The 27,002-nt window shown below is 37.0% G+C and overlaps 1 protein-coding gene across 4 annotated transcripts in view; it reads left to right on the forward strand.

Moving 5' to 3' along the window:
• VPS13B (vacuolar protein sorting 13 homolog B) overlaps positions 1 to 27,002 on the forward strand; it is an 887,459-nt gene that overhangs the window by 434,901 nt on the left and 425,556 nt on the right. For all 4 annotated transcript variants that reach the window (XM_066379210.1, XM_066379212.1, XM_066379209.1 and 1 more), the window contains exon 24: positions 16,286 to 16,506. In XM_066379210.1, coding sequence (XP_066235307.1) covers positions 16,286 to 16,506 — 221 coding nt within the window. The remainder of the gene's footprint in view (positions 1 to 16,285; positions 16,507 to 27,002) is intronic.

Here is a 27,002-nt window from a genome sequence, read left to right on the forward strand (position 1 = left end):
ATTTCTTTGCTAAATCCCTTCACTTTCTTTTATCCAGCCCTCTAACCACTCTCCACTGTGACTGCTGTGAGTTTGTTACATGTATCCATGCCTTTGTTTCTGTTTTGTTTGACAGTTATTTTCTTCACTAGATTTCACATATAAATGAGATCATATGGTATTTGTCTTTCTGTACTTGGCTTATTTTACTTAGCGTAATAATCTCCAGTTCCATCCATGCTGTTGCAAAAGGTAAGGTGTCCTTTGTTTCCACCCTCCCTTCCCTCTTTTCCTTCCTTCCCTCCCAACCTCCCTCCCCTCCCCTCCCTCCCCTCCCTCTCTCCCTTTCTTCTTTTTACATCTGAATAGTATTCCACTGTGCACCACAGCTTTTTTATTCTCTTATCTACTGATGGGCAATTTAGCTATTTCCAGATCTTGGCTATTGTAAATAACACTGTAGTGAACATAGGGGTGCATATATTCTTTTGAATTAGTGTTTTGGGTTTTTTGGATATGTTCCCAGAGTGGAATGGCTGGATCATAAGGCAGTTCTCTTTTAAATTTTTTGAGTAATCTCCATACTGTTTTCCACAGTGGCTGCACCAGTCTGCATTCCCACCAGCAGTGCAGGAGGGTTCCCTTTTCTCCACACCCTTGCCAGCTCTTGTTTGTTGATTTGTTAAGGAGAGCTATTCTAACAGGTGTAAGGTGGTATCTCATTGTGATTTTAATTTGCATCTCTATGGTTATTAGTGACATTGAGCATTTTTTCATATGCCTATTGTCCATCTATATGTCCTTTTTGAGAAATGTCTATTCAGTTTTTTTGCCCATTTTTAAAATTTGATTATTTACCTTCCTGGTGTTGAGTTTGTAAGTTCTTTATAAAGTTTGGATATTAACTCCGTATCAGACATATCAGCAAATATATTCTATTGAGTAGGTTGTCTTTTTATTTTGTTAATTGTGTCTTTTGCTGGGCAAAAGTTTTTTGTTTGATATAGTCCAATTTGTTTATTTTACCTTTTGTTTCCCTTGTCCAAAGAGATATATTGGCAAAAATATTGCTATGAGAGATATCAGAGAGTACTGCCTATGTTTTCTTCTAGGATTTTTATGGATTCTCAATTTACATTTAAGTTTTTAATCTGTTTTGAGTTTATATTGTGAATGGTGTAAGTGGTGATGTAGTTTCATTTGTTTACATTTATTTGTCCAATTTTCCCAGTACCATTTATTGAAGAGATTTTCTTTACCACATTACATGTTCTTGCCTCCATTCTCAAATATTAATGGACTATAAAGGCATGGGTTTATTTCTCGGTGCTCTGTCCTGTTCCATTCATTGATACACCTGTTTTGTGCTAATACCATGCCTTTTTTTGATTATTATGGTTGTGTATTATAGTTTAATATTGGGTAGTATGATACTTCCAACTTCATTCTTTTTCAAGATTGCTGAAGCTGTTTGGGATTTTTTGTGGTTCCATATAAATTTTTGGAATGCATTTTTTAGAACTGTGCGATACACTGTTTGTATCTCAATTGGAATTACAATAAATCAGTACATTGTTTTGGGTAGTATGGTAATTTTAATGTTTATTTTTCCTATCTATAAACACAGTGTATAATTCTACTTATTTGTATTTTTTTGTCCTGTAATTTTCTGTGTACAAGTCTTTTACCTCCTTGGTTGTATTTATTCCTAGGTATATACTTTTTTTTTCCTGCAATAGTAAATGCGATTATTTTCTTAATATTTCTTTCCTATAGTTCATTATTGGTATATAAAAATCTCATTGATTTATGAATATTAATTTTGTCTCCAGATACTTTGCCAAATTTACTAGGTTTTGTAGTTTTTGGGTGAAGTCTTTATGGTTTTCTATACACAATATCATGTCATCTGCAAATAATGACAATTTTACTTCCACCTTTCCAATTTGGATGCCTTTTATTATTTCTTCTTTTCTGATTGCTGTGGCTAGTTCTTCCAGTACTTCAGAATGGTGACTGCAGACATCCCTGCCTTTTTCTGATTAAGGGAAAGCATCCCTGCTTGCTTATTGAGTATGATGTTGGCTGTGGGTTTGTTGCATATGACCTTTATTATGTTGAGTTATCATACCTCTAATTCCCACTTTCCTCAGATTTTTTTTAACATAAATGGGTGCTGGATTTTATCAAATGCTTTTTCTGCATATATTAATACAAGCATGTGATTTTTATCCTTAATTTTGCTTATTGATATATCACATTTATTGATCTGTGAATATTGTACCAACCTATATCCTTGGAATAAATCCAACTTGATCAAGATGTATGATTTTTTAAAATTTATTTCTGAGTATGGTTTGTTTATATGTGGTTGAACTTTTAGCATCTATGTTCATCATATAGTTTTCTGTCTTTATAGAATCTTTGGTTTTGGAATTAAGATAATGCTGGTCTCATAAAAATACCTTGGAAGTTTTCCTTCCTCTTGAATTTTTTAGAATATTTTGAGAAAGAAGGGTGTTAATTTTTCTTTGAATGTTTGGTAAAATTCTTTTGTGAAACTATTCGGTCCAGAACTTTTTATTACTGGGAATTTTTTGATTAATGCTTTGATTTTTATTAGTTGTAATTGGTCTGATTTTTATTAGTTGTGATTGGTTCTGATTCTTCCTGATTCACATTTTGAAGATTTTATGTTTCTAGGAATTTTATCCATTTCATGCAGATTGTCCACTTTGTTGGCATATAGTTTTTCATAATATTTTCTTACTATGCTTTATATTCCTTTGGTGTCAGTTGTTGCTGCTCTTTCATTTCTGATTTTATTTTTTTTGTGTCCTCTTTTTTTCTTGATGAGTCTGGTTAAGTGTTTGTTGATCTTGTTTATCTTTCCTCAAAGAATCAGGTTTTTTTGGGGGGGGTTTTTGTTTATTTTTACAGAGACATAAAGAGAGAGTCAGAGAGAGGGATAGTTAGGGACAGACAGACAGGACCGGAGAGAAATAAGAAGCATCAATCATTAGTTTTTCGTTGCGACACCTTAGTTGTTCATTGATTGCTTTCTCATATGTGCCTTGACCGTGGGGCTACAGCAGACCGAGTAACTCCTTGCTCGAGCCAGCGACCTTGGGTCCAAGATGATGAGCTTTCCTCAAACCAGATGAGCCTGCGCTCAAGCTGGCGACCTCGGGGTCTCGAACCTGAGTCCTCCGCATCCCAGTCCGACGCTCTATCCACTGTGCCACCGCCTGGTCAGGCAAGATTTTTTTAAAATACACACACGCGCGCGCGCATCATTTGTTTCTGCTCTGATCTTTATTGTTTCTCTCCTCTTAGGTTTTTGTTTATTCTTCATTTTTTTTAGTTCTTATAGGCGTTGAGTTGTATTATTTATTTGAGATTATTCTTGCTTCTTGAGGTAGTCATATAATGCTTTGAAATTCCCTTTTAGTATTGCTTTCACTTTGTTCCATAACTTTTTGTTGTTTTTGTGTTTATTTTCATTTGTTTTTAGGTAACTTTTGATTTCTTCCTTGATTTCATTAACCTACTCATCATTTAATAACATGTTATTTTAGCCTCCGTGTGTTTTAATGTTTTTCATGTTTTATTCTTATTGATTTCTAGTTTCATGCCATTGTGGTCAGAGGAGATGCTTGATATGGTTTCCATCTTTTTGAATTTATTAATTCTTATTTTGTGTCCTAACATGTAGTTTGTCTTTGAGAATGTTCCATGTGCATAGGAAAGAATGTATATTACCTTTGGCATGAAATAACCTGTAAGTATTAATAAAATCCATCTAATTCAATTTGTTGTCTAAGGTTGCTGAAACCTTGTTGATTTTATGTCTGGGTGATCTATCCATTGATGTCAGTGGGGTTTTAAAATCCCCTGCTATAACTGTATTGTTGTTGATCTCAATGTTAATGTATACCAATATTTTCTTTATATATTTTGGTGCTTCTGTGTTGTGTGCATATACGTTCACAAGGATTATAGCCTCTTGTTGGATGGATCTCTTTAGTATTATGTAGTGACCTACATTGTCTCTTGTTATGGCTTTTGTTTTTAATTCTGTTTTGTCAGATGTAAGTGTTGCAGCCCCAGCTTTTCCCCCTCAATTCAATTTGCATGGAATATTATTTTCCATCCCCTCACTTTTAGTTTGTATGTATCTTTTGTTCTGATGTGGGTCTCTTATAGACAACCTACAGATGGGCCGTGTTTTCTTATCCCATTAGCCACCCTATGTTTTTATTTGGAGCATTTAATCCATATATTTTTTCCCAAGAGAATGATAGGGGAAGGGAGAAAGATGAGAAGCATCAACTCATAATTGTGGCACTTTAGTTGTATATTGATTGCTTCTTATATGTGCATTGACCAGGGGGCTCCAACCGAGTCAGTGACCCCTTTCTCAAACTAGTGACCTTTGGGCTCAAGTCAGCAACAATGGGATCATGTTGATGATCCCACGTTCAAGTCAGTGACCCTCCATTCAAGGTGGTGAGCCTGCGCTCAAACTGGATGAGCCCAATTTCAAACTGGTGTCCTCAAGTTTTGATCCTCAAACCTCAGTGTCCCGGGTTAAATGCTCTATCCACTGCACCACCACCAGTCATGCTAATCCATTTATGTTTAAGGTTATTATTAATAAGTACTTTTTTATTGCCATTTTATTCTTTATACCTATGTTCCTCTATTTTTTTATTCCTTCTTATAGGAGACCCACTTACATTTCTTTCTTTTTTTTTTTTGTATTTTTCTGAAGCTGGAAACTGGGAGAGACAGTCAGACAGACTCCCGCATGCGCTCGACCGGGATCCACCCGGCATGCCCACCAGGGGGCGATGCTCTGCCCCTCCGGGGCATCGCTCTGTTGCGACCAGAGCCACTCTAGCACCTGGGGCAGAGGCCAAGGAGCCATCCCCAGCACCTGGGGCCATCTTTGCTCCAATAGAGCCTTGTCTGCGGGAGGGGAAGAGAGAGACAGAGAGGAAGGAGAGGGGGAGGGGTGGAGAAGCAGACGGGCGCCTCTCCTATGTGCCCTGGCCGGGAATCGAACCCGGGACTTCTGCATGCCAGGCCGACGCTCTACCACTGAACCAACCGGCCAGGGCCTACATTTCTTAAAATACTGATTTGGTGGTAATGAACTTTTTAAGCTATTTTTGGTATGGTTGTTTGCTTGTTTTTAATCTGAGGAGCTCTTTATTTCACATTTGATATTAAATGATATCCTTGCTGGATAGAGTACTCTTGGTTCTAAGTCATTGCTTTTCATCACTTTGAATATTTCTTGCCAATCACTTCTGGCCTGAAGTGTTTCTGTTGAGAAATCAGCTGATAGCCTTTGGGAGCTCCTTTGTAGGTAATTAACTTTCTCTCGTATAACTTTCTCTGTCTTATTTTAAGGTACTCTTGTACCTGGCTGGGTAGCTCAATTGATTAGAGCATCATCCCAATACACCAAGGTTGTGGGTTCAATCCTTGTTCAGGGAACATACAATTAACCAATGATACATAAATAAGTGGAATAATAAGTTGATGTTTCTTTTTCTCTATCCCTCCTTTTGAACATTAATCAATAAAAATAATAAAGATTCTATCTTTGTATTTACCCTCTGCTCTGCCATTTTAATTATGATGTGTCTTGGTGTGGGCCTGTTTGAGTTTATTTTGATTAGGACTCTGTGCTTCTTGAACTTATATGTCATTTTTCTTCACCAGGTTAGGGAAGTTCTCAGCCATTATTTCTTCAAACAGGTTCTCTAGCCTGACCTGTGGTGACACAGTAGATAAAGTATTGACCTGGAATGCTCAGGTCACCAGTTTGAAACCCTGGGCTTGCCTGGTCAAGGCACATATGGGAGTTGATGCTTCCTGTCCCTCCCTGCCTTTCTGTCTGTCTCTCTCTCTCTCTCTCCCTCCCTGTCTAAAATGAGTAAATAAAATCTTAAAACAAAACAAAACAGGTTCTTTATCCCTTGCTTACTTCTTTTTCTGGTACCCCTATGATATGCATGTTGTTATGTCTGATGTTTCCTAGAGGTACCTTTCACTTTTCTTTTCTCTTTTTTCTTAATTCCCTTTTCTTTTTGCTCTCTGCTTGTGTGCTTACTGTAAGATTGTACTCTAAATTGCTGATTCAATCCTTGGCTTCATCTAACCTGCAATTGATTTCTTCTAGTGTATTATTTCAGATATCTTATTCTTTATTTTTGACTGGTTCTTTTTTTATGGTTTTTATGTCCTTTTTATTGCTTACTATCATGTTAAGTTCTCTCTGAGATCATCCAGTCTTTCCCTGAGATCCTTGAGCATTTTTATAACCATTGTCTTAAACTACATCTGGTTTCTTAGATACTTCATTTCATTTCATTCTTTTTCTTCGGATTTCTCTTGTTCTTTCAGTTGGGCCATATTTCTTTGTCTTCCATTTTGTCTCAGTGTATTGGTAGGTCTTCTATGACTCCCCAATTTGTTATGATCATTTTAGTATTCAGGTATCTTGTTGGGCCCTGTGGCGCAGTCTTCCGGATCGCCTGAGCTTGGTGCTCCAGGAAATGTTTCTTGTGGGTTATGTGCACCTTCTGGGTGTTGTGGAGTCTTGAATGATGTTGTCTGTTTTGTCAGTGGTGCTAACTCTTCAGGCTGGCTGACTAAGGATAAAACTCAATCACTTTGTATAAGTCTCTGTGCTGGAGCTGCTCCTTGAGGTAGAGTTGTTCACAGCAGGGCCTGGTATCTGACAGAATACCCCTTGGGGTTTGCCATTTGCTAGTTGGGTTGAGCTCTGATGTGGTCTGAAGACCACCCCTGACTGTGTTATTTCTGGGTCTTCTCGGGCAAGGTTCAGGTACAGGTCAATGCCAGACGTTGTGTGTAATTGGCCTTGGGTTGTCTTGAGCTGCCAAGCTATTCCCTGTTTATTGCCACTTATGGCTGCATGTACTTCACCTGGTTATACCTGGGAGAGGCCAATCTGCATAAAAGGATCAGCTTCCTCCAGCTTAGAGCTGGAGGAAGATATGTAAGTGGTCCGAGGCTCACTGAGGTCTGCCTCTGCCTTTCAGCTACTTTGCCTCCTGCTGAAGTTGCCTGGTCTTCTTCCAGAGCCTTCCAAAGGAAGACTGTAGCATAGGTTCAGGCTGGCCTAACCCATAGACACAGTTTACAAGCTCAGTAGGGTGGGGTGACCAGGGTCTAGAGGTTAGGGCTAGTAGATCCCCTACTTGAGGTCCAGATGGTCAGACACTCAGTGAGGGGAAGGTGGCCCCAGAGTCTTACTGGTCAGTCTCTGCCAGAGTCTCCCACTCTAGCTCCCCCAGATTGACAGCACCACTGGTTCAGGTTGGGTTCAGCCAACCATTCCCTCTGCAGAAGCATGCTCAGCAGGGTGGAGCCATTTGTTCTTGGGAGGACAGGTGAAAAATCTCCTGTTGGGGGTGATGCCACCCAAGGCCACAGGAGGGTGCCAAGCACTTTGCCCCACTGCCTCCTGGGGAGACACACCTCAAATGTTCCAGCTCCAAGCAGCACTCCCTTTTTATCAGGGAGCTGATCTCAGCAGGGCAGGGCCACTGGGAAGGGCTGATTTAGTCTCTCATTGGGAGTGGTGTGATAAGCCTGAAGGAGTGGAGTGGATACTTTTCCCCTTCCTAGGCAGAAGCTTCAGAGGGAGACATGTACCAAAGGCCCCATCTCTGAGCAGTTCTCTGATCTCCCTGCAGGACTGAGCTCAGTAGAATGAGGTCCAATCTCCCAGAAAATAAGGTTAAATGAGTTGCCCATTGGGAGAATAGCACAGGCTGAGCTCGCTGAGGAGACAGGAGTGGCCCCCCGTGAGGGAGCCATACAACCCAGTACCCACCCGTCTGACTCCTGGACAAAAACTCTGCAGGCGACTCCCTCCAAAAGTTCCAGCTCTGCCAATGGGGTATTACTGAGATCTGGGTGGGGCCACAGGGAGTGGAAAGGCAGGCAAGTGATTCAACAGGTTGGGGCGGGACACTGGCTGTGCACTTGAAGTGGGGAACAATCGTTTTCTTTCCAAAATTGCACAGTTCAGTCATTGTCTAAGTCTCTGCCAAGAGCTTCTCCAGAAAAAGTCCCCAAATATCCTTTCTGGGTGCTGCCAGCAGACCTCTTTGCAGGACCCGAGCGTGGCAGAGTGGTCATGTCGCCAGTGTTTGGACTGGCCGGTACACTTCCAGGCTGGCGCTATAGCAATTGGTGTGCTCAAACCTGGAAAGGTGGTGTCTTGATCCCCAAGACTGAATCCCACTGGTTTTCACCACCAGATACTAGATAGGCTCCTCTTCCCGTCTCTGTTGTTCCTGCATGTGGTTGAGACCCGTGCTCCTGGGTGGAGGTGTTTGGCAGCAGAGGTATTCCTTAGGCTTCTCATCTGAAGCACGTGTGTGTAGAAGCCAGCCTTTTCTGTGTCTTTGCCTTTCTTTACAGTCCCTGTAAGGCTTCTGTTGTAAATTATTGCTTTTAATATTTCAGTTCAGCTACTCTTCAGGTGGTTATCCAGGTTGATTGTTCCAGAATTTAGTTGTAAATCCTCTTTTGTGCTGGGAGCTGGTGAGTGTAGCTTCCACCTACTCTGCAGCCAAAATGGAATCCTTCAAAACTGAGGTTATTGAATTGAGAAATTTATTATTGTTATGATACAGGAATTTAATGATATAAATTTCTCTTTAAGCACTGGTTTAACTGTATTCCAGAAGTTTCACTATTATAATTTTCACTTACTTGAAAATATTTTGTAATATTTTTTTATACTTCTGACCCTTGGGTTATTTAGAAGTGCATTGTTTAACTTCTAAATACTTGAAAATATATATTTTTTGTTGCTGTTTTAAAATCTAATTCTATCATTTGAATTCTTTTAAATTTACTGAGTTTTACTTTATGGTATTGCCATGGCAACTCAGTTGGTTGAGGCATCGTCCTAACGTGCCAGGGTTGCAGGTTGGATGCCTGGTTGATGCGCCTGAAGAAGTCAATCAATGAATACATGAAGAGGGTGGAACAGGAAATCAATATCTCTCTCTCTCTCTCTCTCTCTTATCAATAAGTAAAAAAAATTAAGAGAAGACTTGCTTTATGGACTCGCATGTGGTTTATTTATGAGAATGTCACATATGTGCTTTAATGTGTTCTTCACTATTTGAGTGTAACATTGTGTGTATGTCAGTTAGGTTGATTTACTATTGATGCTCAACTCCTCTGTAGTCTAACTGACTTACTGTCTAGTTATTCTATCAGTTATTGAAAGTAGAATATTGAAATTTTCAAGTACTATTTTTCAGTTTTCTCTTTTTTAAGTTCTGTCATTTTTTGCTTCATATATTTTGAAGCTCTGTTTTTAGATGTATATGCACACATAATTGTTATGCTTTCTAAAATATTAATCCTGATCCTATATCACTATGAATTGTCCTTTTTTATAATACTTATATTCATAAGTCTGTTTTATCTGTTATTTAGTATTAGTACTTTAACTTTTTATGGTTACAGTTTTATGCTATATATTTTTATCCTTTTACTTAATCAAAATTGTATTTTGAATTAAAGTCTTTCTCATTTAGGTAGTATTTAGTTAGACCTTACTTTTTATGCAGCCTGACAATCTCTCCTTTTTTTTTTTTTTTTAAGCAAGAGATACAGAGAGAGGGACAGAAAGATAGGAAGGAAGAGAGACGAGAAGCACCAATTATTCGCTGCAGCACTTTAGTTGTTCATTGATTGCTTTCTCATATGTGCCTTGATGGGGGTGGGGAGCTCCAGGCAAGTCAATGACCCCTTGCTCAAGCAAGTGACTATAGCTTCAAGTCAGTGACCTTTGGCTTCAGCCAGCGACCATAGGGTTATGTTTGTGATCCCATGCTCAAGCCAGTGACCCCGCTTTCAAACTGAAGAGCCCGTCCGTGCTCAAGCCAGATGAGCCCATGCTCAAGCCAGAGCCCTTGAGGTTTTGAACCTGCACCCTCTGCCTCCTGAGCAGACACTGTACACTGCACCACTGCCTAGTCAGGCGACAATCTCTTATTCGTAAATGTGGCAATGTGGTGTTTAGACATATTTGAATTATTTTGGTTATTTTTTATTTTGTTCACTCATGTTTTTTGTTTCTCTGTTCTCTCTTATTACCTCCTTTGTTTTAAAGTTATATTTAAGTGTGCTATTTCATTTCCTCTCTTGAATTTTCTATTACATTTTTAAATGGTATCTCTATTATGTTAAGCATCTGAATTTATCACACTAATGTAGATATATTCTAATTTAATTCTGGTAAATTATAGAATTTGTTCTAACACAGTTTTATTCTTTACCCTCATCTGTTCACACATAAATACCTTTCTGTGTGTTATAACCCAACAATATAGTGTTATACATGGGATGGGACAGACAGTCCCTAGGTTTACAGTTGTAATGCATGTAAATAATACAATAATTACTAAATAATTATAGAAGAATAAACTGCCTGACCAGGCAGCACAGTGGATACAGCATTGGACTGGGATGCAGAGGACCCAGATTTGAAACCTGGTGTCACTGGCTTGAGCATGAGCTCAACTGGTTTGAGCACAGCTCACCAGCTTGATCCAAGGTCACTGGCTTGAGCAAGGGGTCACTCGATCTGCTGTAGTCCCCCAGCCCCCTGTTAAGGTACATATGAGAAAGCAATCAATGAACAACTAAGGTGCCACAACAAATAATTGATGCTTCTCATCTCTCTTCTTTTTTGTCTGTCTGTGCCTATCTATCCCTCTCTTTGCTTCTCTGTCTCTGTCACAAAAAGAAAAATAGAATAATAAACTACTTCATGTTCTCAAAACTGTAAACCTACTTTTGTCAACCCCTGAATTTATTACTGTATATAATCAACTGCCTTTTAAAGTACTTAAGAAATAAGAAATAACACAATTATAGTCTTTTTATGTTTACCCACATATTTATTATATTTAGTACTTTTCATTTCTTCCTGTTGTTATTTTGTTTTTAGTACCGCTTAAAGGATCAGCCCTTACTTATCTTAGATTGTCTTATTTCACCTTACTATTTGGAATATATTTTTTCTGGATATAGAATTCTTTGTTGGAAATATATATATATATATATATATATATATATATATATATATATATATATATATATATATATATATTTATTTATTTTTCCCCCCTGAAGTGAGAAGCAGGATGCAGAGAGACAGATTCCCGCATGCACATGATTGGGATCCACCTGGCATGCCCTCTAGGGAGCAATACTCTGCCTGTCTGGGGCATTGCTCCATTGCAACTGGAGCCATTCTAGCACCTGAGGCAGAGACCATGGAGCTGTTGTCCTCAGTGCCCGGGCTATCTTTGCTCCAATGGAGCCTTGTCTGCGGGAGGGGAAGAGAGAGACAGAGAGGAAGGAGAGGGGGAGGAGTGGAGAAGCAGATGGGCGCTTCTCCTGTGTGCCCTGGCCGGGAATCATACCCAGGACTTCCACACGCTGGGCCAACGCTATACCACTGAGCCAACTGACCAGGTCCAGTATTTACTTTTTTTGTTTTTTCAGTTTTGATAATTTCTATTGATCTGTCCTTGGGTTCATTGATATTCTTATTTTTCTATCATGACTCTGCTGTTAAGCTTCTCTACTAAATTTTTTGTTTCAGTCATTGTACTTTCTACTTGCTCCCTTCTTTCCTTCCTTTGTTCCCGCCTTCCTTTTCTTCCTTTCTTCCTTTCTCCCTTTCCCCCTTTCCCTTCCTTCCTCCCTCCCTCCCTCCCTTCCTTTACAAAACAAATTTTTATTGAGTACATGCTATATGCTCTGCACTATGTTTTTAAGGAACTTCAATTATAACCCTAAGTAAGTTCTGCATTGTTATAATCTTGACATCTCTTTCAAAACTGTAAAGTGGCTATTAATACCATAATTGTCTGGGGACAGTTCTATTTTTTGAGGTCCCTTCTAGTTTTAAAAACAGTAAGTGTTCTATTTTTTGTATTGTTTATAATTGAAATCCTAAGGTTTTTTGTTTGTTTGTTTTTTTGTATTTTTTTCTGAAGTTGGAAACGGGAAGGCAGTCAGACAGACTCCTGCATGTGCCTGACCAGGATCCACCCGGCATGCCCACCAGGGGGCGATGCTCTGCCCATCTGGGGCTTTGCTCTGTTGCAACCAGAGCCATTCTAGCACCTGAAGCAGAGGCCATGGAGCCATCCTCAGCGCCCGGGCCAGCTTTGCTCCAGCATAGCCTTGGCTGCCGGAGGGGAAGAGAGAGACAGAGAGGAAGGAGAGGGGGAGGGGTGGAGAAGCAGATGGATGCATCTTCCATGTGCCCTGGCCGGGAATCGAACCCAGGACTCCTGCACGCCAGGGTAACGCTCTACCACTGAGCTAGCTGACCAGGGCCCTAAGTTTTTAATAATTATAAAAAACAGTATTCTATTTATTCAGCAATGAAATTTTGATGATTAAATTATAACTAAAGCAATAAGTTTCAGGAGTGTAAAGTAGTTCTAGCAATAAATATGTATTTCTTGATATAAAGAAAACATTTCACAAATTTGAAATCAGTTGTGCATTATTTTTCTATGATTATTATATTTATAATATATTTATGTAATACATTTCATAATACCTAATAAAAAATAGTATTTTGTTCCAAATGTAAAATTTTGATTACAGATTAAGTAAAAGTGGGTTGCTCATTTTTATTTTCCTCTCCTCTAGGCCTTTCAACTGTTTTCTGCTAGGAAGTTGATTTCACTTTTTATCATTTTTAATGCCTTTATTCCTTTAGGGTACCCATTTTGCAATTAACATCACTTAGAATTAAAGAACTCTTTATTTAACTGTCATTAAGTCAATTAAATGCTAAGTAATTTGGGGAAACAATATCAGCAATTTTGACTCATTTATATTTGTGAAGTGTAGTGTATCTAGTCTCAAAAATATTAACCCTCATAATAGATAGAAAAATATTCTTGATTACACTCTTTCATATTTGAAATAACCTGCCCAAGTCTTACTGGATTGTGGAACATAAGGGAAAAAATTAGGGAGAAAAGGAAGGCTTTATTTCTTTCTTAAAATATTTAATGACTAAGGTTACAAAAGCAATGAAAAACTTGGTATCTCCTTTGTCCTCTCCTCTATTGTTTTGCAGCATCAGTAACGTGATAGAATGTAAAGAAATTCATACTATATTATTTTTCTAAAATTGCTCAGTTGTACTTTAATATTATCTAGTGAATCTATCACCCATTGTTGACACATTATAGCACATGATACATAATCTCTATAAATTTTTTTCTTTATTCATTTAGTCCCAAAGCTCTGTAATATTCATTTTTTTCACATTTTATCTGAATTATATCTGTGTTAGGTTATCATTTTGACAATTATTTTATTGATATTTTCCCGAGGGTTCACAGATTTTTATACAAATGGAATTCTCAGTCTTCTTGCTTTGTGTTTATTTTTTCTTGTTCTTTAGACAGTTTGAAAATTTCTTAATTATGCCAGCAGTCATTTCTCTAAAAGATACATGTTATTGCATTAGTACTTTTCAATTAAAGAAAAAGACCTTCATCTTGAAGGTTTTAGATTAGTACATTGTTTTGGCCTGTCATGGATGTCTGAACATATTTTTGGGAGTCTCTAGAACATTATGTTGTCCTTCTTATAAATAGATTAAATGTTTTTGTTTTGTGCACATGGATGTATGTGTGTGTTAATGGAATGTTTGTGCAATTCATGACTTGTGTTTTGGTAGTCATTTTACATAATATTTAATTGTGGAAAATTTTTTCATTACATGTTAAGACCTTATCTTCCAGGTCCGTGAAGGCGAACCTTTTTATAAAAACCACCCACTTTTGCAGTGCTGGTCAACCTGGCCTTCCCGCCCAGTAGTGGGCATTCCATGTTTCATGGTGGGCCATAGTGGAGCAACCAAACAGCACTGCGATTGGCCCACCATGAAAGTGGGACTGCCCACTAGTGGGTGGGAGGGACCAGGTTGACCAGAACTGCAAAAGTGAACAGTTTTATGAAAAGGTTTGCCATCCTGGTTCTAGGTAGAGGGTGCTTTTTCAAAGACACCTGCATGCTAAATAAATGAACATAAAGCATTAATTTAAAAGATTCTTATAAGACTTACAATATGGTATTCCCAATTTCTATCAATTGGTCCCATTCCAAAGTAGAAGCAGAGTCTTGTATCTGAGACAATATCATCATTTGGGATTTCTTTTTAATTTAACAAATTTAAATGTGCTCTTCATCCAACATAGCCACCATTTAGCATTTCTTGGATAATATAAAATTTGAAAACTCTATGTAGCTCACTACCAGTTTTAAATAACGTGTAACTTCAAATCATCCCAAAATATTTTAAGACAAATTTGGCAAAGACCTTATTTTGTAAATAGAGTAGAACTTTGTATATTGTTTAAAATAATTTTATGATTAGTCACAGATGATTTAAAGTGTGTCATTCTTTCCTGGTGGCATAATATTTTCAGTCTGAGCACAGGCAGCTTACCACCGTGCTGATCACCTGTTTTTATGCAGTTTGCAGTGTTTCCATTTAAGACATTGTAGACTACTGTGTAGCCAGATTTATTATCCAAGTCTCAAGTTCAAAGAAACTGATTTTAATTTTACTAACTATATTTGATCATGATATTTTGCATGTTGAGAATCTGCCTTGTAGCATTCATTGAGTATCACCTTTCATGACACAAATGCATATTTAGCTTTCTTTAATATATACATTAATAGTATAACCTGCTTGGTAATTCACGTTTTTCTTTTTTTTTCACTGAAAAATAACATAAAACTAAAAGTACAGTGTGATTCTGGTTCTAATTCTGTGTGGGCATGTTCAACACAATGTCAAGGGGGGACTTCACCAAAATAAAATAGTGTTAATAGTGCTTATTTTGGGGAAAGACAGAGTGCAAGGTAGATTAAGACTGGTTTTGATTCTTAGCTTTCATATATTTTCTAAGTTATATTTAATGAGTTAGGAGTATCTTTTTAATTAGAAAGTAAATATTTTTATTTGTTTTAAAATAATTGAGTTACTTAAAAAAGTCTATAGTGTGCAGTCTATAATTATAGCTACTAGTGGAATCACAAAGTCAAAAATACAAGTTATAAGAAACATTTTCTGTCAAATTGGCATCACAGTAATAAGAGTTTATAAATATTTTAATCTGATTACACTGGAAAATTATTTCACCAAGTATTTTTTCTATAGCCACAATAAAAAAGATGGTTTTATCTGACAAACATATATTAATCAAATAAAAGAAAATTGTATAAAAGAAAAAAAGGAATTTTGCTCTTAATCCTGAACTTTACTTATAACTGCTTATATTTTTGATGAAGTATATTTTACTTTAAAATAACATATTAAATATGAGCATCACCAAGGGAAGGTACCAGACTGTCTCGTGGTTCTTACTACCAAATTATTCTCATTAACTTGGGCTGAAGCGAGGCCTGGAGTCTGTATTTTAAATGTGCGCTCCCATGATTGTGGTGCAGGTGGGCAAACAGACCACAGGAGATTGTTTATTCTTTCGTCTCTCATTCCATAGCCAGATCTGTGATCCCCTTCAATCCATGCAAAGATCACTGCATTTTCCTGATTTAACATTCTCTGTGATGTCTAGATATAGTGTATATATCCCTAGCAATTTCACGATACAACCTATTCAGTTAAAGCAGTGGTTGGCAAACGGCAAACCGTGGCTCGCGAGCCACCTGCGGCTCTTTGGCCCTTTGCGTGTGGCTCTACCAAAAATACCACATGCAGGCACATAGGTGCGCGCTGGGGTGTCCGTCTGTCAGGCTGCGGGAGACGTGCCGCAGGATACGCAGCACGGGGGAGGCGCGCGATTCACGCAGGAGTTGAGTGAGCATGTGGCTAGCCAGCTGCGGTTTGCCAACCACTGGGTTAAAGGAAGAGGAAGTTATATCTTCTATTTATATTTTTTATCTTATTTCCTTTGTTTCTATTTTGTATGTTTTATAATGTATGTATAATAATTATTGATATAGTTGTAAGTTATAAATACAAATATCAACAATTTTAGAAGTAACTTAATGTAGTCTGCAAATTGTTTAGCACATTACTAAATGGATACTATCTTCGCTTTTAATGATACCATATTAAATGTTTTATAATTCAGATTTATACAATATACAACTTACTATCAAGTGATAATTAACTACATTTTTGTATGTGTGTCTCCCTACCCTCTTTTGTCCCATTTGTCAGGTGATGCTTTTCCTTGGACTATCAGCTTGCATCATTTCAGCATATATACTCTTTTTGGAAAACAAGTGACACTTTGCCTGGTGGATCCTATGGGTTGTACCTCTACTCTAGCTGTTACATCTCAAAAACTACTGGCTACGGCACCTGATACAAGACATTCATTTGTTGTCTGTCTCCATGTTGACCTCGAGTTACTTGAGATAAAATGTTCGAACCCCCAGGTTGGTATGTTTGATTTATGTATGAAAGGAAATTTAAAATAATATGACTTAAGAACAATTGTTATCCATTTCGTTGCAGGATTTCTTTTCTATTAAGTGTCCTAATTATTTTAACAAGGACATCAAGATCAGAATGGTTAGATTAGAAGTTGCTTTGAAGCTCTCTCAAGTTTTGTAATTTAAACTCTTCTAAAAATGTAATGGTGGCAGCATAAATGCATCTTTTGGCGGATGGAATGAAATCAGTTGCAGATGTAAGGTTTTTAAACAGTGATGAACTGCGTAGAGGCTACTGAAGTGATCAAATGTAATTTTCTATCATATTATTACACTTAACATGTAATGTATTTTTTAAATTACTGTTTACTATTTTAATAAGGCATTTTGTTAATCTCATAGCATTTTAGTTGGTGTAGGTCAAACATTGTATTCTCCAGTTTTATAATTTAATATGAATTTGAATTACTGATGTTTGTGCAAATTATTAATAGCATAGAACTTAATTCTTGTTTTTTGACTTCAAGCAGACTGTACTATATTTTTTACATAGCTTATCAGTGTTGGATGCTAATTGAAAATTTATTTTTAAAATACTTTTTAGAATATTATTGAATCTAAGAGGTCAATATTGATAAATCTGTTTATCCCACTATTCATGCTTATAAGCTAGTTTTTAAAGTATGTTTTTTAAAGTGGGTTCAGCTATTACTATATTTTATAGAGCCTCCTTACTGATGTCATCCTCCTGTTTTTACTTTTGCCCTACTCTGCACTGGATACTGTATAGTTTGGTTTAATTTTTATAGTTATTTGTGTATGTTAAGAACATTAAGAACATTGCACCTGCTATATATTGACAATGCTATATATTATAAAAGTGCATTGCCATTCTTTTATGACCCACAGTGGTATAGGAGAAGATAGTTATGGAATTTCATACCCTTTCATAGATTATTCCCTGAATGCTATTGCTGATATTAGCTTAAAAACATTTCCAAGAGGAAGGGAAATTGTTATGGGTTGAATTGTGTCCCTTTTAAAAGATATGTTGAATTCCTAACCCACAGTACTTCAGTATGTGACCTTATCTGGTAATAGGGTCATTACAGAGGTAATCAAGTTAAAATGAGGTTATGAGGGTAGGCACTAATCCAATGTGACTGATTTCCTTATAAAAATGGGTAATTTAGATGTAGACACACGCAGAGGAGAGGCAATGTGAAGACATGTGGAAAGAGTGCCATGTGAAATGGAGGCAGAGATTAAACTAATTCAGCTGGACTGCTGGTTACCACCAGAAGCAAGGAAATAAAGGAATGGGTTCTGCTCAGAGTCTCAGAGGGAGGATGGTCTGCTGCTCCTTGATTAGGGACTCTAACTTCCAAAACTAGGAAACAAATTCTTGTTGTTTTAAGCCTCCCAGTTGACGATACTTTTGTATGGCAGCTCTAGCAAACAGATTGTAGAGAGACAGACTCACCTCCTTTACATCCTTTATCATAGAAGCTGTTAAAAAGGAAAGCATGAGGGATCCAGTTCTAGCCTGGTAGAAGAATCCCACAACACCCCATTCATCTCACTAATTATTTCTATATAGTCTGCGGGGGGAGGGGGGGGAAGCAAAACTAACAACATAAATGACCATATCCAATTGGTTTAAAAATAATTGAATTAAAAAAAACTTTAAGGCAGCTATTATCACTTTTTTTTTCATGAAGTATAAAGAAAAGTATATTGAATGAATAAAGGTAAGAATTTTCAATGGAGAAATGGAAAGTATAAAAAGAGTCAAAGAGAATTTCGAATAGAAAATGCAATACCTGAAAGAGAAAAACTATATACCATATGTGCTTAGAGGTAGCCTTCATATGACAGAAGAAAAAAATCAGTGAACTTTTGCATGGAGTATAGAAATTAGTGAATTTGAAAAACAGCAAAGAAAAAAGCTACTTACAAAAAGATTAGAGCCTCAGTGGCTATGAGGCAAATATTCTATTAATGTGTAATTGGAATTCCAGGAGTAAGGAAAAGGATTAGGGCAGGAAAAAATGAACAAATAATTGCAGAAAACTTCTCAAATTCCCAAACTTTAAAAAGAGATAGGCTTTTACATATTCATGAAGTTCACCCACTTCTAAGAATGTTCATCGTTGACGATAAAGTCAAAGTAAAACATGCTTGGACACATTGTGATTAAAATACTGAAAAACAATGTTAAACCTTTTAGACATCTTGAAAGCAGCTACAAGAAGACATTATATATAGGTTTACAGAAATTTGAACGAATACAGATTCCTGGTTAAAACTGTAGAGGATAGTAGACAGTGGAGCAGTATCTTTAAAGTGCTAACAGAAAAACGAACTGTCAAGCCAGTGAAGATATCCCACAGAAATCAAAGTGAAATAACGACACTGTAGATTAAGGGAAATGAGAATTTGTCACCAGCACCGCTTCTCTACAAGAAATACTGAAGGAAGTTCTTCAGGGTGAAGGATAATGATACCAGATGAGTATAAAGGAAAAAACCAACAGAAATAATAAATAGCTTCATAAATATTCTTAGTTTTTAAAAATGTATATGACTATGGAAACCAAAATGTATAACATCTGCTGGGGCTTTCAATTTTGTAGATGTGATATACAAGACAACCAAATTGTTGCCAGTAGAAATAAGTTTCTTCCACAGAGTCTTGAGAAATGAATTTTGGGGACCCAGGCATAGGGGGACTTGGAGGCATAGTGACGGTATTTATTGGAGCAGAAACAAAGGGCTGCCCCAGGTGCCCAAGGTCTCATCCACCACTAGGTGACTCAGCTCTGTCTCCCTGTGCAAGAAGTTCAGTCTCTGCGGCCTTAGATCCACACCTGACAGGCCCAAGAGGGCCAAGACCGAGAGATGTAGAACTTCTCTGTGTCTCATTCCACTTCTTTATGTCTGCTGCCAAGGCTCACCTGGGCCTATGCTTGAGAAAGTGCGAACCAACAAATGAATGTCTCTGGTCTTTGTTAAACTTTGATATATATATCCTTGGGATTGAGAAGAGATAAGCTTTCTTTCAAACTAACCAATCTTCTTCCTGATTCTTCTGGGGCTTTTGCTGCCCCTCCCTTCATGCAATCCCTTTTTTGGATTTTCCTAGGCTAGGCTCCTCCTCTTTATGGTTGCTATGTTGGCTCCTACTGCAGCCTCAAAGCTCTGCATAGTCCTCTGACTTCTACCTGGCATGTGCTTTCTTCCCCCGTGCCGCCTTGTGCCCAACAAAGGAATTTCTCCTACTGTTTTATCCCCCCCCCCCCCATAATCTTAGATACTGGGTTGTCCCTGTGGGAGATTGGAAAGCTGATTCTTCCAGCCCACTCAGGGATTAAGTCCCTTCAGCAGAGGGTGAAGCCGTGGCCTGGGGAGGCTATGATGCTACAGCTTCCTAGTTATCAGATTTAGTATGTGATTCAGGTCCCTTGTCAACTAGGCTTAATGTCTGATTCCATTTGCTCCCTTTATTAATAATTAACTACCCATGCTAAGAAAATAATTAAGGTTGGTGGGGGAAACAATGGGCTAAAGGGGCCTGTATGGTTGCATGCCAAGTGGACAGTATAAACTTAAGTAGACTGTGAAAGTTTATATATAGTATTTATATGTATATATGTATATATGCATATGTGTGTATATATATACATAAATAAGTTAACCTTGTAGAATAACTACTAGAAAATGTGCAAGAATATAAACAGATGGAGCCAAAGCCAATAGATTAATTTAAATGAAGTATTAAAGATATAGAAAGCTAAGGTAAGAAGTTAAACCCAAAGTAAGTGAAAGGAAGAAAATAATAAAGAGCAGAGGTGACTGGAAGAGCAAAAAGGGAGAGAGAGTACAAATCACCGGTGTCAGGAATTAAGGAGAGGATATCACCACAGATCAACAGACATTAAAAGCATAATGAGAGGCTGGTGAACAAATAAACCAACAAATGCAACAATTTAGATAAAATAAAAATTTCTATTAAAAAACAACTTTACAAAAATGATAACAAGATACAGGAAATCCGAAAACTCCTATATAGCTTTTAAATGATATTGTGACATCAAAAAATTTTCCATAGGTTTTTTAACAATTTTTTCCAAAAGTAAAGGATGAAGGGTTTCTGCCTGTCCTGTGGTGGCACAGTAGATAAAGCATCGACCTGGAATGCAGAGGTCACCGGTTCGAAACCTTGGGCTTGCCTGGTCAAGGCGCATATGGGAGTTGATGCTTCCTGTTCCTCCTCCCCTAGTGCACATGTGCTCTCTCTCTCTCTCTCTTCTCTAAAATGAATAAAATCTTAAAAATAAAAAAGAAGAAAAATGAATGGTTTCTGCCCATCATGTTTTATGAAGCAGCATAATCCTTTTAAAAATAATCCTGAAAAAGACTTTACAAAAGAAAGAATTACAGATCAATTTACCTCATGAAAATTCTTAACCAAATATTAGCAAATTAATATAATAAAAAGATAACACAAGTATCAATTAGGATTTATCTTAGAAATTTAAGTTATTCAGTATTTAAAATTCATTTTATCAATCCATCATGTTATTAAAACAATGGAGAAAATTATATAATCTCAATAGGTACACATAAAACATTGGATAAAATTTAACAACCATTTGTGATAAAAACTCAGTAAATTATAAGTAGTAGAGAACTTTTACTAACTGATATAGGACATATATGAGAAAGGATATATCATACTTAATGGTAAAATACTGATTTGTTTCCCACTGAGATCAAGAAAATGCCCTGAATGACTACTTTCACCACCTGTTCTATATCATACTGGACCTCCTAGCCATTGCAATAAATGAGGCAAAAGAAATCACAGTTGTAAAGATAAGAAAATAAGTAAAATTTTTACTATTTGCATATGATGAAATACAGTGCAGGGCAAAAGTAGGTTTACACTTGTGAGTATGCAAAACAGCTTATTCCAAATAACTGTAAACCTACTTTTGCCTAACCTTGTATTTTATAGTACATTCCCAAGGGCTCTAAGAGACTATTACTAGAACTAATAAATTTATCAGTGTCACAGGAGACAAGATTAATGTGTAAAACTCAATTGTATGTTTATGTACTCACAGCAAACAATTGGAAAATGGAATGAGATCAATTGCATTTACAATAGTGCCAAGGAACATGAGCAAATGACTCTAACAGAGTCCAAGAGTTCTACCCTGAAAACCACAAAGAATTGCGAGAGAGATACAGGTTCATAGATTGGAAGACTCAAAGACATAGGGTGTAATAAAGTTTTTAAACATTTTCTCTTTGAAAGACATAGTAAGATAGCAGAAAGCACACTTGGAGAAAGTAATTGCAACACATTTATCAAACTGTTGTCCAGAATAGTTAAAGAATCCTTTCTGTTTAATCAGTTGAAACAACAATAAATAAAAGAACATGAAGTTAAATACTGGGGAAGAGATTTCAACAGACACTCACTATGTAAGATAGGTGACTGGTCAATAAGGGCATGAAAAGATGAAGTCCTCGTCGGTTGGCGCAGTGGTAGAGCATCGGCCTGGCGTGCAGAGGTCCCGGGTTCAATTCCCGGCCAGGGCACACAGGAGAAGCGCCCATCTCCACCCCTCCCCCTCTCCTTCCTCTCTGTCTCTCTCTTCCCCTCCCACAGCCGAGGCTCCACTGGAGCAAAGATGGCCCCTGCGCTGGGGATAGCTCCTCGGCCTCTGTCCCAGGCGCTAGAGTGGCTCTGGTCTCAACAGAGCAACGCCCCGGAGGGGCAGAGCATCGCCCCCTGGTGGGCAGAGCGTCGCCCCCTGGTGGGCGTGCTGGGTGGATCCTGGTCGGGCGCATGCGGGAGTCTGACTGTCTCTCCCCGTTTCCGGCTTCAGAAAAATACAGAAAAAAAAAAAGAAAAAGAAAAAATGTACGATATATTCATCAGGGAAAAACAGTATGAAGACATATCACCATTACAGCTATTAGATTGCCTAAAATTAAAAGGACTGAATATTGAGAACCAGCTTGAACTCTTTTACATTCCTACTTTTGGTAGCAACTTGGGAAACAACTTAGAAATTCCTGAAAGAACAACAGCAGCATGCACTTAGCATACCAGCCAGCTATTCCTCCTTAAGTATTTCCTTAGAGAAACAAAACTATATATCAACACAGAGACTTTTACACAGACGTATTTAGCAGCTTTTTTCTTGTTTAGCCCAAAACTGAACACAACTCAAAGTTCATCAATATGTGAATAATTGAAATGTGGCCTATATATATACAATGTAAATCTACTCTGCCCTAAAAAGACTGAATTATTGAGAAGATGCTATCTCTTGGATGAATATTGCAATCATTATGCTGAGTGAAGGAAGTCAGACCAAAAAGAGTACTTACTGAATAATTTCATTCATATAAAATGTTAGAACGTGCAAACTACTACATTATGACAGAGAACAGGTTCTTTGTTGTCTGAGTCAAGGCAGGGAAAGGGAAGGAGAAGGGTGTTATGGGGAGAACAGATTACAAAGGGATATGAAGGGACTTTTTGGAGATAATAGAAAATATTATTCATAGTTTATGTATACTAGTAACTTAATCTCTGTATGGTCAACAGCTCACTGCTGCTTGAAGTTGTCTTCCAGAGATCTTATAATTTAGGGAGGCAGGAAAGATCACTGAAGCCTTGGGAGAGTTATCCTACTCTATATATTTTGGCTATCCATAGCCATCCAGGTGAACACAAATTCTGTTATCGTTGTTTTATCCTAGAACAACACTGTTAGGAATTTTAAAGCATTTTTTCTTTTACTTTTGAGAAGCACAATAATGTAATTTATCTGGAATTATTAAAGGTAATACTGTAGCTCAAATCTAGATCTCTGGGATATCTTCTTTAGATGTTTACCTTGTTTGAAACTAAACTCAGATTTTGTTAAGTACAAACCAGTTCTAAGCAAATAATCAAACAGAGTTTATGTTAGGCCTGATGTATATATTTCTGTCTCCTTCTTCCCGTTGTATCTTCCTCCCATCACCTGCCTCCCAGGGCTTCCTTGCTGCTGCTCCCCAGATACCGAAGATCTTAGTTTGAGAATGAAATGAAAGTGAATGTATCTCATGTCCTGAAAATCCCTTTTCACTTAAAATCTAACAATTCTCATCTATTCACTTAATTTTACTTTATCTTCTTGATAATACCTCACAAACCAACTTCTCTTAAATCGTTACCAGCTGCCATCAACAAAATCGATCAATCACAAGGTTTTGAGAAGTTTAACTGAGATATTTATGAAAAAAAAACCTTTTCAATTTTGAAATGCTATACGAATGCTGTTTTGTTAGTTTATATAAATTCTGGTATAAAATGAGGGACACTCTTCGTAAAATGGGCTGAATATCCCTGGTGGAATGTAGTACTTATCCTTGAAGGAATAGGAAGCCACAAAACATAACACCTTGAAAAATCAATGTGTACTTGCAGATTTGGTAAGGAGTTAATACATTTTTATCTCCTAGTGTGCCAGATTAACCTCTCAATTTTAATGATATAACATGAGAATCCAAATAAACCTCTTCATTGTGAGTAATTGTTTTAAGCATATGCTTTCAGACTCTCGGGATTCTGTCAAAATTACAAACGATGACTTGATTTTTGTTCCCCAAGTGAATTCAGTGAATATTTATTGAGTACTACATGTAAGCCAGAAATGAAGGAGACAAAGATGAATAAGATAAACACACCAAAAAGGCAATGCCTACACACATTATAATCCAACTGTTGAAAGCCACAGATTAAGAGCAAACCTTGAAAGTATCATGAGAAAAAAATGATGCATTACATACAAGAGAACCGGGATTTGATTTTTAGCTTACTCAGAAACAAGAGGCAGAATAGCAACATTTTTAAATTGTGAAAAAAATTAAAGCCTTTTCATCCAGAATTTTAAGTAAAACGTATAACTTTTATGAACAAAGTCTAAATAAAGATGTTTTTACATAAAAGAATCTATCAGCAATACAACTGAGCTACAAGGAATCTTAAAGGAAGTGCTTCATGCTGAAGGGAAATGAAACCAGATGTTTGAGCATCTTTTCAAATGTTTATTGGGCATTGAGTTTGCTTTTTGTGAGTTAACAATTCATGTTGTTTGCATTAATTTGTATTCTCCTGATTCTAATAAGATTGAGAAATTTTGAATTTATTAACCAGTTAATTTGCTCTTTTATGAATTGATAATTCTTATCTTTTACCCAGTTTTCTGTTAAATTTCTTAGTGTTTTGAAGAACTTCCCTTATACTGTGTAAATAAAAACCCTGTATCTATAGTGTAGTCAGTTGTCTTTAAACTTTATAGACTGTTGCCAAAAATGTTTAATACTACTTAGTGAAATATATTTATGTCTGTCTTTATTTTCTAGTTATCCTACCTTATGAGAAAGTATTATGAGTCCATAAAACATACTGCTCACAAAAATAAGGGGATATTTCAAAATGAATATGAAGTGATAAAAAAAGAAGCATTTGATCTTTTTTGTTAAACAAGAACATCAGAAAAGCAATCAAGTCAAAGAAAGTTCAATTATGCAGATGAGATGCAAAACCAACTTTTTATTTCATTGGTGAAAACCCACTATACAAAAGGCTTAAAGTACTGGAGTATCTGCACGTTTCTTGATCCCCTAATTTTTTTGACCATGTACAAACAGCCACATGTATATAGGATCCTAAAATTAATTTTACTGTTTCTTACTAATAGTTGCTTCTTAATCCCTCTGCTTTTGTTTGTATTTTCATGAAGGACACTACTTCTTGTCTTTATTTTGTGCCTTGGACATCTTTGCATATCTGATAAAAGCTATCAGCCTTTTCCCCAGAACAGTGTAAACACCCAGCAGTAACCTTTGCATATATAATCAGAAGCTTTGTGAACTTTTCACTGTAATCAGTGTGTAAGCTTCTCAATGCCATTTCAGAGAAATAATTCCTACTTAAATTCATCCTATTCTTTTGTTTTTCCATTAAAGTGACATGGTAAGTGTTGACTCATGTTAATTACTTTGGTTAACTATTGCCCAAACACAGAGGCTTCAAGTAGTTCATATATTTTAAAATATAATGCCACTTCTATATGTAGGGCTGGCCCAGAGAAAATTTATAGTTATGTCCAACATTGTAATTCTTTAAATCAACTATAGAGACCTAAAGTACTGTGCTTGCTTCTAGAGCTCATTGCCATTTAAGGGCCTTGGACACAGTAAATATTTAACCTGGTTGAATACTCAGAGGTTGTTTTTTTTCCCACTAGGAATGATTCCATCAACTCTTTTTTTATATTTTTTATTTTTAAAAAAAATCTTTTTTTTCTTAAAATTCTATTTAGGAAATGAAATTTAACAGGGTGACATTAATCAATAAGAGTACATAGGTTTCAGGTGAATTTTTCTATAGCATTTGAACTGGTGATTATGTTGTATATCCATCACCCAAAGTCGAATCATTTTCCGCCACTATATATTTGTCCCTCTTTCCACCTTTCCCCCCAACCCTTCCCTTTATCTCCCTTCTCTGTACCTTCCTCCCCCTGGTAACCACTTCACTTTTATCTATGTCTGTGAGTCTCAGTTTTATATCCCACCTATGTGTGAAATCATACAGTTCTTAGCTTTTTCTGATTTACTTATTTCACTCAGTATAATGTTCTCGAGGTCCATTCATGTTGTCCTAAATGTCACTAGTCATCATTTCTTATGGCTGAGTAGTATTCCATTGTATATATAAACCACATCTTCTTTATCCAGTCCTCTATTGAGGGACACTTTGGTTGTTTCCATGTCTTGACAACTGTGTATAATGCTATAGTGAACATGGTGGTGCATGTGCCTTTACTTACCAGTGTTTTTGAGCTTTGGGGGTAGATATTCATCACTGGATCATATGATAGTTCTATTCTTAATTTTTTGAGGAACCACTATGCTTTCTTCCATAATGGTTGTGCTACTTTACATTCCCACCACCAGTGAATGAGGGTTCCTTTTTGTCCACAGCCTCTCAACACTTGTTATTACCTGTCTTGTTGATAATAGCTAATCTAACAGGTGTGAGGTGGTATCTCATTGCAGTTTTGATTTGCATTTCTTGAATAGCTAGTGAAGATGAGTATCCTTTCTTATAGCTATTGGCCATTTGTATGTCCTTTTGGGAGAGGTGTCTATTCAGGTTCTCTCTCCATTTTTTAAACTGGATTGTTGCTTGTTTGTTGCTGAGCTTTGTGAGTTCTTTGTATATGTTTGGATATTAACCCCTTATTGGAGCTGTTGTTTGCAAATATCTCCCATTTGGTTGGCTGCCTATTCATTTTGTTGTCAGTTTCTTTTGCTGTGCAGAAGTTTTTTATTTTGATATAGTCCCATTCATTTATTTTTGCCTTTACTTCCCTTGCCTTTGGGGTCAAATTCATAAATTGTTCTCTTTGGCCAAGGTCCATG

Source organism: Saccopteryx leptura, chromosome 3 (genome assembly GCF_036850995.1).
Source record: "Saccopteryx leptura isolate mSacLep1 chromosome 3, mSacLep1_pri_phased_curated, whole genome shotgun sequence".
Taxonomy (NCBI): domain Eukaryota; kingdom Metazoa; phylum Chordata; class Mammalia; order Chiroptera; family Emballonuridae; genus Saccopteryx; species Saccopteryx leptura.